The sequence below is a fragment of the Uranotaenia lowii genome, chromosome 3 (assembly GCF_029784155.1).
Source record: "Uranotaenia lowii strain MFRU-FL chromosome 3, ASM2978415v1, whole genome shotgun sequence".
Taxonomy (NCBI): domain Eukaryota; kingdom Metazoa; phylum Arthropoda; class Insecta; order Diptera; family Culicidae; genus Uranotaenia; species Uranotaenia lowii.
The window spans coordinates 330,795,023-330,808,322 of NC_073693.1; the positions used below are offsets into that span (position 1 = coordinate 330,795,023).

Here is a 13,300-nt window from a genome sequence, read left to right on the forward strand (position 1 = left end):
TAAAAAAAATATATAAAAATAATATAAGGTACACCGGGGTAAGTGTGGACGGTTTTTCGTATAGTTCAACTTTATAAATTCATTAAAAAATCAGCAGTGGAGCAATTTTCATAAAATTACATTCAATGTGATGCAGAACATGTTGTTTACAAACGCTGAAGAGATGAGCTCGATAGAAGCAAAGCGAGAAAAGTTATCACGTAAATTGTGATGGACCGCTGGTGTCTTCACTTACCCCGCTTTATAGGGTAAGTGTGGACGGTAGATTTTCCCTTTGATTTCTTAGGAATTTTTCAAAAAATTTGTGTATTCTTGGTTGAATACATTATTTTATTGCTCGAACCGTCCAAAATTTTGAAAAAAAGTTCATGATACTATTAGTAAGGCATCTTTCAATAATTATTGTATGTAATTTATGTTGCAACACACGAGATCCGATTTTATCAAAAACACAGAACAAACAAGTACTTTACCCAACTTTCCATGATCCGAATGCTGAATGTAGCTAAATAATACAATTCATGAAGGATGAAGGACAGAAAATTGAAAGAATGTGTAAATATCAAGTCTTTTTAAAGCCGTCCACACTTACCTCAGGCAGGGGTTGGAGACAAAATTTTAGTTTTTTATAAATAAATTCTGTTTTCTTCACTTTTAACCGCCGTTTCTTTTCCTAACTGGTTGTTTGAAATGTAAGGATTGTTTCAATGTAGAGTTTTTCATCGAGAGCCAGCTAGTTTACGAGAAATTTGCAATTGAAAAAGATGCACATCAACTCGACATCCTAGTAGAAAATAGAAAATTCCAAAAAAGTCGCTGTAAACATCCGTTATTGTCTGGATCGTCTCTTTTTCATAGTTATTGGATAGATTACAAGTAAATTGAACATTCTGCATTAAAAGTTTGAGAAAATAGTGCACAGTATTGTTTTAATAGCCATCGTCCACACTTACCCCGGTGTACCTTAATCCATTATTTTGGTCGTGTCAGTATTTTCTCGAACCCATTAATTCTCATAAATGCTAATCTGTGATACATATACGATACAAAACAACAGAATTTTCACATATTTTACGTTTTATTCATATTTTTTTTATATTACTCACTAAAATCCATGGGTAAGGGGGTTCTTTTTTCATTATATACACATCAATATAGGATAAGAGTTTCCTTACATAATTAATCTTGTCCAGCGTAATATAAGAGTAAAGTGGAATTTTCAATACCATTTGGTTTATACTCTTCCACATTAATTGTTCTTATCGGTAAATTTAAAAACAAAATGCCACCATCTAATAGAAGTTGTTACCATATGGGTACTGCGGGGCACCTCCCTGCGGTGGTGCTTGTTGCTGTTGTTGCTGCTGCTGTTGCCACATGTAGGGGTTCTGGCCGTTGGGTCCAGGCGGCATACCAGCTTGACCACCGAACTGACCACCTCCGGGAACACCCGGATAGCCCATTCGCATCTGCTGCTGCTGCTGCTGTTGAGTTGGTTGAGCATTTTGCTGCTGGGCACGCATCTGCTGTTGATAGTAGTAGGGCATGCTGTTCATGCTGGTGTTGGCCGTCTGGATCGGTGCGAATTGTGGTCGATTTTGGTTCATAAACGGTTCTGTTGGTGCTGTGGGAGGTCTTACTGCGACCGGGATTTGATTTCCGTAGACCGGATTCGGATGGTTATCGTAAATAGAAGATTGTTTTCGTGGTTCGCCGGGCATTTGGCCGATGGTGTTGATCGGGTTGTTGTAGTTTTGTGCCTGCCCGAAGTTGGATTTCGGCAGGGAACTCATCATATTGGAGATAGTGTTTTGCATTTCCTTCTGGCTGTTGTAATCGTTACTAGTGCGAGAAAAGTTTGAGCTGCCATCGTAATTGTCGCTCATGAAGTCGTTACGTGGAGTTGCTGAGCTGGTGCTGGGTTTGTTGCTGGAAGGGGGTAGATTTTTAGAGGCGGCCCGAACAACATCGTCATAGCTGTAATCGTCTTCGTCTTCTGAATCGAGCAACTTTTTCTGACTGTACGGATCGGGACTTCTGTAGCCTCCAGATACCAAAGATTTGATAGGATTTCGAATGTCAGGATTGCCAATGTCAGAGTCGTCCGGTTGAACATCGTCAAACTCCCGAACGTTTTGGTAGTGCTGATCGTCATCGAGGTCGTCGTAGTAGTCTTTCCTCGGGTCATTACCGGACGGTTCATCGTCCAAATTCACATATCTACGAAGTTTTTCCACCCTCAGTGGATCGGTTTTTTCAAGTTTTTTGAGATGTGATATTAAGTGTAACTGCTCTTCGTTGGAAAGGTCTTTGAAATTCTGAAGCAGCGTTTGTAAATCGGAATCGGTTAAACCTTCCAGGGCATTGGATTCGACGTTATCAGAGCTATCCTTGGAATGGCTGTCATCTCTACGATCTGCTTTGTTATCAGGTCGTTTTGATGGACCACCTTCGTAGAGAAAACTGCTTGTCGTGAGAGGCTTTTCTTTTTCCTTCGATGCTTGGGCCATGGCCACATAAACATTAATGAGCTGCTCCAACTCTTCCGCGGTAAAGTCTGTTTTGCCTTGAGCTACCAAGTTGGCAGCCAGTTTTGCTGCAATCGCTGCCTTGTCCAGAGTGCCTGATTCAGTTGTCGGGAGTGTTGGCGCTTCACCCATGTTCTCAACAATCGGTATCATCTTTTCCTTTTTGGACGCTTCATGCAACAGACTGGCAATGTTTTTGATAGCTTTCTTTACCGGTACAATCTTGTGCTTTTCCAGCATGTCAGCCATCAAATGACCTTTCAATTTTTCTTTAACAGTCTCCAAGAACATACAGTTGTCTTCGTTCAACAGTAAATCGTCCGCGCTGTTAGCTTTTACCTTCTCCAGAGCTAGCGATTTGGACAACAGATCGATCACCTTTGGACCCAAACTACCCAGGTGATCTTCCAGAGCCGTAAGCAAACGGCACACGGCCACGAAATTGAGCGGGGTGGAATCCTCGACGTTCAGTTCATTACGAACAAACACCTTCTTGTTGGGACCGTAGTAATTCTTGGCCCAGTCGTCGTAGTTGTCCTGCGCTGCGTACGATGAAGAACGATGACGTTCACGATCCCGATCGCGATCTCTTTCTCGCTCCCTTTCCCGGCTGGTGGTTCTTTTGCGGCTGTGTCGAGAATCACAATCTAGCTCGGCATCGCTGATCGGACTTCGTGACACACGTCTCGGTCTAGAGCTCATGGCTTCGTCCTCGCTCGATTCGATTGGCTCCGTGTTGGATTTTTTCTTCTGAGAAACTTTAAGTATGTACTGCTCTTTAAGCGAGCTTAGCTTATCATCTTCCTCGTTGGGAAGGTTTAACTTTTTCTTGAGTTCCTGCTTTTTCTTTTCAATATCTTCGTTATGCAAGTCTTTCATGCGCTTTGTCCAGTACTCTATCCACTCGGGTTTAAAATCATGCTTTGAAGGATCCTTCTTTTCAGCCTGGAGTTCTTTGTAGCGCCGGTTCCAAAACTTTTTCCATTCTTCCGGGTAGAGAGGATGCTTCTCGGGATTTTTCTCGTGTTCCTTGTAAGTCTTCTCTAGCAATGTAACGGCGATCTCCAGAGAGCAGCGATACTTTTCCCACTTGTAGCGTTCGTGAGCGATTGCCGAAGCTTGTATAGCCAGCTCCTTCGGTGTTGGGACGGCGCTGCGTACCTCTTTTTCTGGAGTTCTCGATCTTCGCCTTCGTGGAGGCGGAGACCGCCTGGAAGGTCGGAAGGGAGACGGGCGACGCCTTGGCGGGGGTGAACGATGTCGACGTGGACTGCGGCTACGATGCCGCTCGATTGGGCTGCGACGGAACGGCAACGGACTTCTGCGTCGGTTTGGACTTCTACGGCGCTCGGAACTGTTACGACGTAACGGAGAACCTGGCCGGCGGTCCACACTGCGACGGCTTTCTGGACTGCGTCTGGATGGGTCCGGACTACGTCTCGAGTCGAAATCGCGATAGGACGCTGGATGATAAACGCGACGTGGAAAAATAGATGAATCGAAACCAACGACGCCACCGCCACCACCTTCCCTCGGAGGTACAATTCGTGTTTTGCTTTTGGATTCCCTGAAACGGTTTGAAGTTTATGTTAGTTGTTTTTTTTTGAGTCTTCAACTCGATTAGACTTACCCAGAAGAGATACTCTGCACCGAATCAATGCTTGAGATCGAGTCCAAACTTTTACGATCGGCTCGACCGGAACGGGCTTTCCTCTGCGGTGCGGCAACAACCGGAGGGGATGGATCTTTTTCCAGAATTCTCGGTCCGCCTCCGCCGCTTGCATCCAGCTGTTCCTGGAGCAGCTTCTTGTCGATCACCTCGACAAACTTGGGTCCAGTACGTTCGTCAAAGTGCTTATCGAACAGCACTTCCTGTAGGTACTTCATCTTGTTCCGGTAATAGTCGTTGGATTCATGCACATTCGGCGTCAACCGGCCGTGGTGGTCCTCGATGGCTTCGCATACCGTTTGAATTGCACGGTTCAGGATTTCCTTGACCAGAGCACCCCTCTGGGCCCGGAACGGAGCCAACTCGTTGATCACGGTTGGGTAGTGCTTTTCCTAAAAGAAAAAAAAAAGTTATGTTTAGTTGAAGATTTCCATGGATTTTTGGGTATAGGAACTCACCAAAAACTTCATACGGTGGGTGAAGCTGGTGATGTGAACCATCACGGTGCGGGGATCGCCCTTTTTGTCGCACAGTATACACTGGTAGCTGGGTTCCTTGGCGCAGCTGGACGTCAGCTCCATGATGTACTCCAGCCCGACCATCGGGCCGGACTTGAACTTGTCGATCGTGGCCTGCAGCTGGGCAACGGGCTTAACCTCGTTCTCCATGCCCGGTGGAACCGGCTCTCCCGGGGCAATGTCCATTTGGACTGTAAAGTAAAACAGGTAAGTCGTGAATAAATCACACATCGATATTTGTATACTTTTTTTTAGCATTATTGTTCCGTGGTCAAACTTTTTTTTTTTAGATTTAAGTGGAGCCTAATTATTTAAATATTACATTTACTGTCTGACTAGTACAATTTTCTACAAGATTTTGGAATTTAGAATTTATTATCACGTATGCAGTCAATTTTTTTTTATGTAGAAAACCACAACACATTGACCAATAATGATGGCGAATAGCATCATCTTCAGTTGACAGAGTTAACGGTTGATAAACTTATCCGGGACAGTTATTGTGATTTTTTTCTTGCGCTAGAGTTTGCACACAAAAATTTCGTCAATCTCCAATTTCGCTCTACGATTTCGCTATTTTCCTTCACCGTCGAATGTGTATGACTCTTGAATTCGTGATCAAATTAATCACAGCAGTCATGCCTTTCCAAATTGTAAACAAAACATTTTAAAAAATCATGGAACTTCGAAAAGGTAATTATTTTTAAAAATTTCGTTGTGAAACTTTGCTTTAATAATACCGCATATCTTTTCTAGATCAAACCGAAGGTGCCCATTTAACATAAGGAAAGGTTGGCAAAGATGGATCATTAATATCCTTTATTAGAATTCGTAAGTTTAAATTTAATTGTGTTAAAATCAGTGCTTTTTTCAATAATATTTTTTCCAGCATCAAGTATTATATAGCTGACTGTTTTCTGGAATCGAACCTACTATCTTAGGGACATATGTATCTCGAGAGTGTTCTGTATCGATGCAAGGCTGTGATTATGCCTGTGGTCGAAGCTTAAGTAGAGAGCCTGATTTGCTTGTTGCAGACATGCGGCAGAACTAGAGGCACGACCTCATTCTCAACCGCTTTTTATTAATGATTCCATATCGCTTCTCGCAGATCATTGTAACAAAATATTTTAAACTGAAAGAATAAACTTTTATTTATTTTCAAAATCGAAATGTTTAAAAATATTCAGCGATTTCTCACAGAATCTTTAGGCAGCAGGTCAAAGAATAGCTTTAGTTTAAAATGTTTCTTTTCAAAAATTAATATATTGTGTTGATTTTCAGACGTTTCACCAAGTCCTTAAAACGGTCCAATATTGGTTTGTTACTTGGACCGATTTTAGACTATTTCACCAGTTGTACGGACCGGACGATCCGGACGATCCGGACTTTGAGATTTAGGATATTTGACATTCTAATGTGGATTGTAGGGTACCATGTTGCAGGCGTGCCTTTTGGTTCACATGTATTGATCAGCAGGGGAGTCTTAGTTAGGTACGTGGACAGAAAAGACGCGAATGAACCGTTGTGCACTTTATCTTGTTGCGAAAGTGGAAATTGCATCCGAAACCCCCCGAAGTCCTTACATGGATCATTGAAATTTCGCTAAACAAACGTCGTCACATTGCAAACTTGTCAACTGATATGTGTAAACAAATAATTCAAGAACGTACAAAACAAGGTGTGAAAAAGATTTATGTAAATTTTTGACAGATCGAAAAATGTGCAGGCGAATCTAGTTATTCGAGAAAATTACAATAAATCTATCTCCTTTAAACCGCAACAAGTATAACAATCTTCTTTTAAAACACTGATCAGTCTTTAGCACGTTGGCTTAACTTCTTTTGGTATTTCAGCTGAAATTCCTAATACAAACTTTCACAAGACTAAATATTTTTGCATGACTAGAAACAAACACTTCGATCCGTATATTCACCTGTTTCATCAGAACCGTCCCCTAACTTAACATAGAAACGAGTCATCTTCACAGTTGCTGCTTCAGTTGGTTCAGACGAATCTGCACCCTGGATGCGATTTTTATCTCGAGTATCATTCGGACAGTTTTTCCGAATGTGGCCTTTGATACCACAGGTATTACACACCGCATTGCTGTGCGCGGATTCACCTGTTTCGCCAAAACCATCTCTCGACTTCACATAGAAACGATTATTCATCTTCACAGTTGCTGCTCCAGTTGGTCCAGACGAATCCGCACCCTGAATGCGGGTTTTGTCTCGAGTATCATTCGGGCAATTTTTTCGAATGTGGCCTTTATTACCGCAGGTATTACAGACCAAGTTACTGTGTGCGAGTTTATCTGTTCCTCCAGAGCCGCTCACACGGAAACGATTGATTTTCACAGTTGATGCTTCAGATGATACCGGAAAATCAGCACTCTGAATGCGAGACTTTTTATCTCGTGTATCATTCGGGCAATTTTTCCGAATGTGGCCCTTCTTACCGCAGGTATTACACACTGCATTACCGTGGCCTTTCTTTTGATTTTGGAAGTTACTTCCACCCAAAAAATCTTTGCGCCACATTCCCGAATCACGCTTCCGTACTACGCAACTAGCTGGATCGGCTTTCATCTTGGCACACAATCGCCTCATCACCTGGTTCATTTTCTCAGCAGTTGATGTTGCACCAGGTGGTACAGCGAAAGCTTCCTGAATCAGGCTTAGACTAAGCGAAAGCGGACAGTCCCTCCTGATGTGGCCCTTCTTGCGGCATCTATTGCAGACCGCATTATTGTGTGCACTTGGCTGCTGCTGATGGGATTCGTTGCGTGGCGTTCCAGAATCACACGGTTTCCACACGAAACCTGGAATGGGTTCAAAAGCAAATTTTACTTTCTCCATCCTGGTCCGGCGCCAATGTTGGTGTTCGTTTCGTTTTTCGGATACGACTAGAATTGCGTCTGGTAAAACTTAAGTTTGGTTTCGGTTAGTGGTGTTATTACGGAGAATTTTCAAAGACAGCACGGGAGAACTTTTAAGTGCAACTAAAAATCACCCAAACAGGGCTTTGATTATCACTTTGATGGTTTTCGACTAGGTTTAGGCTAAAATGGCACAATACACTTGAAAACGAAGGTCCAATTTCTTCTCAAAACTCTTAGGGTGCGGAACAAAATACAATTTGAGTTTGACAGTTGAGCTTAAACCTTTGTGACCATCGGCTCAAACGACTAGCGTTCTACCGACTGAGCTATGACTCTAATCAAAACGAATCAATGATTTTCTCTTATGGAAAATATTTAGAAAGGGCGCCCCCCCTGTCCAAAGGACTGAAGCAACTGTCAAATCACATACAAACGGACCGTACTGACTTTTTGGAACCAGAACTTGAAAGCACGTCTTGTCTGAGATGCAAAACAAAAGTTGAAGAGGTTTGTATATAAGACACGACCGCAAAATTATCTTTCGAATTGAATAAGCAAACTCGAATAAAGTTTGTCGATTTTTTAAAGGAATTAAACAGGAAAAGTCATTCTTCCCTAAAAAGTTTATTTTTTAGGTTTCATTTCTGACACTTAACCAGCATTATGGAATTCGTGTCTACCTAAATAGTCGAATTAATTTAAATGATCTAAAACAGTATGCAACTAGTTGCATAACTAAAGGCGAAATAAGTATTGTACGTAGGGGCGTCAAGGCCATTTTCGTTGATATATTTGCGCTAGGCAACTAATGCGATCAATATTCGGTTTGTATCGAACGATTGCGAAAAAAGCTTATCATGACAGTGCTGGTTAATAAACTAGTTAATTTCCTTTAAATAAGGAATTTTGAATCTACGAATACTTGATGATGACGTCATGATCCTTTGAATAATGATGTCCTTTAATGAAGCTATTTTGGCCAAAATAAATAAAAAACACGATATCATAGCATCGGTGGTAGGTCACTATCAGACTATCGACCGAACTGTTTCGCATCCAAACCCCGGATGTAACAAACGCGATGATAACAAACTGAGAAGACTATATACATCGTTTCTGAGTAAAAGGGAGCTTATTTGAGGGATCACTCATCATCTTTTTGTTCGTTCGCACTACAAGTTTTCCCGCTTGTAGGGGAAACCACGCATGGCCTATTAATGTGTGGTGTGGTGATAGATACAACTCTACCGGTATCTACCGCTTCATATCAGTTGACCCGTGACATACAAAAATTTGATATGTGATGATAATGCTTCTAAATAAATTTTACCCGCTCATGTTTCTACTAAAAAGGAGATCACTTTTCACCGATAATGCCGATAAATTAAAGTAACGAAGCTATTTTTGTGACCCGAGATCTGTTTAATTTGCACCCCTAGAGTGATGTCGTAAGACGTGATTCTATGCCAAAAGAAGCTAACCAAATTACGGAACAATAATGCTGTCTCTATCATCATACTCGTTAGATGAGAAGGAAAAAGACCACTTACTCTTCACCACCTTCGGCGCGGTGGAGGTCCGAAATTGTTCGGCATCCACGATTGGCATGTTCAGCCGGCTCTGGTGCTTCCGGCCAGCAATGTGGGTCTGCAGGACCCGCTCTCCCGGCAGGTTGGCCACTCCGCAAAGGTGACACGAGTACACAATTTGGCCCTCCTTGTTGCGGCCAGATCGACTAAACACCCGACCCTGGGTACCATCCGACAGTTGCACGGTGCTGCCGAGAACGTGCTCTTCAACATCCTGTTCGGTCTAGAGGAGGGGAAATAAAAGGAAGAAAAAGAGAAAGAAAAAAAAATGTTAGCAACTCGTTTTTCAGTTCCTCTGCAAAAAGTTTGTCCAACGATCACGCGCGATAAGAAACGAATGCACTTTAGGGAATGTCACTTTTCACTATCACTTTTTGAAATTGAAATTTGACTTCGAAATTGAATTCACAACACTTGGACCATAATATTTCAACACTTTTTTACACCATTTCCTCAAAAACTTATTGGAAGGGCTGGCTCCGACTTACCGGCTCCTTTATTTGTTACAAACCTTCAATAGAAAAATAAAAGAAACTTTAGCATAATTCAGTAACATGCAATACGGAACAATATTTACCTTAGTCTTGGCTATAACGTTGTCGTCTTCGATTTCTACAGGACTATCAGCCATCGCGAAGGCTGGCTGCCGATCTTCCGGGGCACAATCAGGCTCTGTCTGCTAACCCTCACCAGGTGATCCTTTCTCGGTGGCAATTGGATTTCCTGGATCTCAATAAACACCGAACCGATCTGGTCGATGTTCCTTGAAGCACTTGACTGATTTCCGCCCAACAAAAACTTCTCAACAAATTGACACACTATTGGCTTCGCACGATAAACGGAGAGCTTCGGAATCGATTTTCGGGGCCAATTTCGTCAATCGATTGATCTCGCCTGACTCCGTGTGGAACTGATTCTGCACAATTTTCAAACTTCCACACTTTTTTTGACAACGCTTTTTCTTTTTTCTAAAGTTTAGAAACGGCCACGTACACACGATACACAATTAAGTGCCTGTGTGTACGAGTAGTTTACTCGAGAATGTGGCAGATTTTTAGAGACTGTTAGTTCAATAAAATACGTATCTCAACGCACGGACGAATCTCAAAAAATGGTTCGATTCAATTCAATCTGTAGGGAGTAAAGGTAAGAAAAGATCGTCGATTACATGTCGGAAAAATTACGAGGTTTTATTAAGATAGGATTAATGATTGATTTTTTTTAACTTTACAATACTAACTTAACTAGTAACTTCCCTTCCAATACTTACTTTTGGCTGAAAGCAAATGTTATTGTTAATGTAACGGAGAAATACTCGAATAAGTATGTAACTAATGAAAATACACTACAACTTGTGACCTATTTTCGAAATCTCTTCATGAACTAACAAGAAGATTATAACATTTGCACCCTATCTGTTTGTTTACGATTTTTATTTTCAGAAACTATAATTTCTTTCAACCTTAAAAACGAAATCACTGTTCAACTTTACTTACCATGTTTGAAAAGAAAACTATTCGAAGACCATAAAATTCACACGAAACTTTACGAAAAACCTTATATTTGAGGTCTTAACAAAAATAATATTGACCAGAAAACTTTCGGACTGGTACACTATTTTGCACAATTTGAAAATGGTTAGAGTTATCTTACTTCTAACTGCATGTGTAAAAATTGAAAAATCTATGATCAATCAAATACTTTCAACAGCATTTAATGATTCAGATTTTACCGAGAAGTCGCAACTATTGAAAACCGTAATCTTGGATAAAAAATGTAATTAAACTACAATTTTTGAGTTGACAATGAAGAATAACTTGAGCATCGATCCTCTTTTTATGAAGAATCTGTGATTTTTATTGTTATCGATATAACATAAACTCCAAATATATTTAATAATTTCAAACAAATGACTTTTTCGACGCATTACAGCGACAGGAAACGAAATAACACACATTTCGTGGACTTGAACTTCCAATACTACACTTCTTGGGAAAAATTCGACTATTCCTTAACATCATTCGACTTGAAAACGAGCAGTTATTGCTTGTCTTGACATAAATCAGCTTCTGCTTGCTACTTTCTTTTTATTAATTTACAACTAGTTCATTAGAACCCTTTTACATTTACAGAATCTGCTACTTTATAAATATACTCTGCTCCCAGTTGCTCCGAATATTCAATTCTCTTTTCGAGCCAGTTAGGCCAGAGTAGGCAGCTTAGAATAGTTAGCGATCTTGAGACGTTGGTTATACCATCCTGTACTTCCTTAAGAGACCAAGACTGTGGTCTTGCACAGATATTATTGGAATGGAATTTTTATCGCATTCCGACCTACAAAGATCTGTCTAAATGCTCGATTTAAATTCTTCATTTTTTCAAAAATAAGTGTAGAAAGGAAAGCACAACAAAAACTTTCGTTTTTTCGCGCAATATCCTTTTCATCACTTGCGTCGTAATTCAGAAACTGTCCGTTCGATAATTTCCTTTGTACTAAGCATGTTTTAACCTTATGGTTGTGACGATTCAAATATTTTGTATATTGAATCCAATCCGGTCTACAACTTTTCATGTTTAAAATTGAGAAACCAATTTCACTCAGGTCTGTTTTTATTCTTATGACAATCTGTGTAAACGTAAGAAACAAGTTTTACTCTTTTAAGCTGACCCAAGCCCAACGAGTAGTCACGTTCTGTAAAGCTAGATTTCGAAATTCTTTCCCTAATTCTTATCATCTGCAAATGAAATAGCCAACAACAGTGTAGACTTTAAATGGGAGATTTAAAAAGTGTATAAAGAGAAATGATGGTGAGTTAAGTATGACTTCAACTACCCACTGATTGATTTAAGACTAATTTCGCGAACCGCGGGTAAAAATAAAAATGATAAAATAATTTTTCGAACTCTTAACACTCCTTTATTTGTAGTTATTGAACGCGTTTTTAATACTCAAAGTATTTTTTTTTTATTTTAAATAGGAACAGATAATATCTAGGTTTAGTTGTAAGAATTTGTATCCACAATTTGAACTTTCGATTTGTCATCGGTTCCAACTTTACAGATTACTAAACAGTAATTTGAATAATTTACTACAATTTTGATTTTTTTTTTAATATTCGTTCAATTTAGTTCATATGTAGTATTGTATCAATTGTGTGACAATTTTAATTAGGTATTGACAAAAAGACGAAAGTAAAAACGGACCCTGCAAACAAACTAATAGAAAAAATCTCTATTTTAAAGATACCTACTGTCGAAAAATTTCTTTATGCTCTACTTCTTATCAACGGGTGTAATTCAGTATCGACTTTGAAAAAATACCATTCTTGAAATTTCCTGAAATCTTATCAATATGACATTGCTAGAAACATCAGTTTCTATAAAGCATTTACACAGATTACTTTCTCTAAGCGTTAGAGAAAAAAAAAATTGTAACTGATTTTAGTTTTATTTCAATCTGTTTTAGCTTTGCGATTTCAATAAATGAACAAAATTTCAATCCCCTTGCCCCAAAACGAAACCCACAATACACAACTATAATACTTATCCTACAGTAGCAGAGAAAGGAAAACGATATTGAATAAGCGGCGGCCATTTTTGAACCGAGACCATGACATACAAAAAGAGATTCAATTTCGCATCGACTTTTTCCGGTCGATGCGCTCGTTTTCGTTTGAAACTTAAACTAATTCTAAATCTAGAACGATAAATCTATAAAATAAAGCCATATTTACCTCAAATCGAACACTTTCAACTGGGAAATATTTAAACTGATGGGAGCTACGTAGCAAAACGTCCTACTTCGGCAGAACAGGAAAAAATTTTGAGGAGCCGAACAAAAAACTGCCTGCATCCGCCCGAAACTGACAGCAAATGCTGGCAGCCAAGCGTAAACAAAGCGGCGATTTTTGGCTTCCACTCTGGTAAAACTGTCAAATTTACACTGAAATAAACGACGGTTTGGAATTTTCAAAACGGACTTAAATACACGCCGAAAAAATTGGATTTCGAAAACGACAAAATTTATTTTAGGATAAAAATAATTTAGATTTTGAAAAAAATGTCAAATTTAGGCTTTTGATTCAAGATTCAAGATTTCCGATTTAAGATTT

At 39.9% G+C, this 13,300-nt stretch overlaps 2 protein-coding genes across 3 annotated transcripts in view; one reads left to right on the top strand and one right to left on the bottom strand.

Moving 5' to 3' along the window:
* Positions 1-13,300, top strand: part of LOC129758727 (U3 small nucleolar RNA-associated protein 14 homolog C-like) — a 138,447-nt gene that overhangs the window by 77,759 nt on the left and 47,388 nt on the right.
* Positions 1,060-13,046, bottom strand: LOC129758719 (uncharacterized protein CG7065-like). Of its 2 annotated transcripts, XM_055756319.1 has the most exons (6): positions 12,923-12,996; positions 9,766-10,319; positions 9,150-9,411; positions 4,656-4,906; positions 4,159-4,589; positions 1,060-4,095 (listed from the first exon to the last, which is right to left on the bottom strand). In XM_055756319.1, the coding sequence occupies exons 2-6, from the start codon at positions 9,817-9,819 to the stop codon at positions 1,293-1,295; spliced, it is 3,801 nt and encodes a 1,266-aa protein (XP_055612294.1). In that variant the 5' UTR covers positions 9,820-10,319; positions 12,923-12,996; the 3' UTR covers positions 1,060-1,292. The 2 variants fall into 2 exon arrangements, with proteins under 2 accessions (XP_055612294.1, XP_055612295.1); XM_055756320.1 differs by lacking the exon at positions 9,766-10,319 and having other exon boundaries at positions 12,923-13,046.